A 3,097-nucleotide genomic window follows, 5' to 3' on the forward strand; every position below is an offset into this window, starting at 1 on the left:
TCCCGCTCTAACGGATAAGTTCATTTCATAGGCCCTATCATGCATTAATCATTGGGTGGCAGGAGTTGATGAAAATTTTTCCTGTTACAACGTCCGTTGCCGGCAATGAACGTCCCAAAACCGCCAAGGAAGTCATTGTTATTGCACAGTATGTGAGGACCTGGAACTTTTCCAAAAGCTTAAAAAAATAAAAATAAAAAATGGAATTATATTTGACATTTCCTGACACCTGCATCAATACTGTATGACTAATAAAAGCATGTCAGTTGCCTGGACTGAACCAGCGATCAACATGCGCCCAGAATGCACACAAGTAAAAATGCAGTAAAAGGAAGTAGTCTTCATTGTCTATAGGTCATTTCCAGTCAAAGGTTAAAGTTCAAAGACTGAATGATCAAAGTGCTCATTTTCTCAGTAGGACTGTCTTCTACTAGGAGGATGAAAACAGTGGCATCAACAAGTATCATCATGATACCACCATTTTGTTTTCTTTGGATTCTTGTTACATGTTCGAACATAAAAAGAATTCTGGTGGTCATCTCTGAGGAGAGTCAAAAGGATATCGACACTAAACTTAAATAGAAGTTGAAATTTTTCCCCTTCATATAAGGTACCTGGTGCACCTTCCATATCTACAATCCACTGTGTAATTGAATTTTGAACACTCTTTTCATTTAAAGGCATTCCGGGAGGTGGGTCATTTTGCAAAGCCAACAGTTCTTTTTGTAGTCGTTCTGCATTGACGCCATCAATGAGGTGCTTTTGAATGTTCAACATGATTCGATTCAACCAGCAAATTCTAGAAACAGCAAAATTTTATAGAAAGAGCGTGGACGATTCATTCTGACAGAACTGGGTTTGATTTGTGGTTTTGTGTGACCACAGGCAACCTGCTAAGCCTCTCGGAGATGCAGTGTCTTCAACTGTTGAATGGAATGGTACCTACCTTACAGACTGCTGGGAACATAAACTGAGACCAAAATAGGTGCATTATTCACAGGAGTCATTACCATAAAGTTTTGAGAACACCAATTTAGCGAACACTGAACCATTGTTCTTAGGGGAAATACAGGTTAGGTTCCTATAAACCTCTGGTCACAGCATTTTCATCAAACAATCAATACAGAACTTTGTTTTAAGTGTGTTTCTGTTTAAAAGCCTTTTAATATTAATGTTGATTCATTAATGTTGGTCTCAGGGCCAGCAGCACTATGACCCCTGCCTGTTATCTAGCTGTTCTCTCCATAAGGCACGTCCCAGCCTTACTGCACTTAGGAACACCAGACGGCACTTCAGCTCTATACTTGGAGACCATTTTAAACAGCGAAATCACCAATAAAAAGGACAAAAATGCAAATAGCAGTAGTGCTAAACAGACTTCAAAAAGAGCACTTGTTTGCAGTGTAAGAACTGCAACAACAAAGCCTGGTTGTCTCATCAAAGCCGTGCACATCAGCTGGGAATGTGCACGTTGAGTGACTGGAATTTTTTGCAACTCTGTGCATGGATGCAAATAACCACCAAAGTACTGCAAGTTTTCATTTGGGGATGATGAAAAAATTGTAGCGAGTAGGCAAATTCACAAATACAAAATCTGGAAATAAATGAGCATCTACTGAAATATATGTATGCTTAGAACTGAAGAAATGCTTTGTTTCCCTCTTTTTCTCTTTTCCCAGTAACATGTTAGACATCGCAGGGAAACCAAGGAAGTTTGAGACAAGTAGTGTAGAATCTGTTTGTCAACAGGGGGAATAAAAAACAAAAACAAAAATAGCAGCTGAAAATTAATTAAGATGAGAGGAATAAGCGTCTCTCATAGCCCAAGGGGTGCCACAGGTAGTGGGTGATTAACAGCCACCTGCCTGATTCAGGCAGTAAGGACTACAGCTGGAATGCAAGCAGGTCCTTGCATAAGCCTAGCCTCGCTCCTAGCTACCCGAGGAATGTGGTCCAGGACAAACAGAACATCAGCAGTTCCTGTGACTTCTGGAGTGGAATTTGTCTCTGTGGTCACAAGCAGAGCTCTCTCACTTACCAGCTGTGTGACCTTAGGCACATGACTTAACCTCTCTGAACCCTGGGAACTGTAACTCAGATATTAAATTCCTCTCTCCACCCCATAGGAAGGTCCCATGATCCTTTGGAGAAGCACCAATGGATCAGGAGAGGATCTTGTTTCCTGAGCATTGAAATCCTCAGAGAAGCACTTTGAAAAAACCCTGTGAACAGCTGTGTAAACAGCAGACGTATGAGTGCTCTCTGTGACCAGCCCCTCACGTACAGGTACTGTTGGGGACTGAATGTTTGTGTCCCCCCTCAAAATTCATAAGGTGAAACCTAACCCCCAAGATGATGGCATTAGGAGGTGGGATCTTTGGGAGGTGACTGGGTCATGAGGGTGGAGCCCCCACGAATAGGATTAGTGCCTTTATAATAGGGACTCCAGGGAGCTTCCTCCATGTTAGGGCAGCCTGAACAGATTAAGACAGGCACTCAGTTTCCTTCTCTGTGAAACAGACATAATAATAAGACCTACTGCAGGAACTTTGTGGGGTTGTTGTCAGTCATTACATGGAAAGCACTGAAAACAGGATTCCAGAGGATCTCAACAAATACCAGTCGCTTAAAATATTCTAGGATTTCTTTCATTCTTTCTTTAGCTTCAAGTTAGGAATTGCTTTGTATTCAGGAAGCTCCCTCGCCAGGCAAGAGTTCAGATGCAATGTGCAAGCTAACCAGTCTTATAAATTAGCACAAACATATGTCAGTGGTAATTAATTAAATACCTCTGTCGCATCACTAATAGCACCGGCTGAGGACAATATTACTGTTCAAAGCACACCGTCACCCATTTCTCAGTTTCACATTGTATGAGGTATAAGAGTAATCTGTTTAGGGGTTTAAACAAAAGCCATTGCTTTTTCATGTTGAAGGAAAGAGGAACCTCCCAAAATAGAAACAGAGCCTGCTTACCCTCTATTCCTCCCACTTTCTGCAAGATCTTCTCAAGGAGCCAATTTACATACAGTGGACAAAAAACAAAAAAAGACTGGTGCTCATTGTTGGTTTATCTTGTTCCCTCTCCCTGTGGTCT

At 41.5% G+C, this 3,097-nt stretch overlaps 1 protein-coding gene across 1 annotated transcript; it reads right to left on the reverse strand.

Moving 5' to 3' along the window:
• Nucleotides 1–386: 386 nt before the first annotated feature.
• On the reverse strand, nucleotides 387–777 carry LOC132349882 (ubiquitin-conjugating enzyme E2 W-like). The gene has a single exon (XM_059898698.1). The coding sequence runs from the start codon at nucleotides 775–777 to the stop codon at nucleotides 454–456; it is 324 nt and encodes a 107-aa protein (XP_059754681.1). The 3' UTR covers nucleotides 387–453.
• Nucleotides 778–3,097: the final 2,320 nt, after the last annotated feature.

Source organism: Balaenoptera ricei, chromosome 15 (assembly GCF_028023285.1).
Source record: "Balaenoptera ricei isolate mBalRic1 chromosome 15, mBalRic1.hap2, whole genome shotgun sequence".
NCBI classification, from domain to species: Eukaryota; Metazoa; Chordata; class Mammalia; order Artiodactyla; family Balaenopteridae; genus Balaenoptera; species Balaenoptera ricei.

What these genes read in the sequence shown, in the direction of transcription:
- LOC132349882 (XM_059898698.1), bottom strand. Translation starts at nt 777, where the DNA reads ATGTTGAACATTCAAAAGCACCTCATTGATGGCGTCAATGCAGAACGA.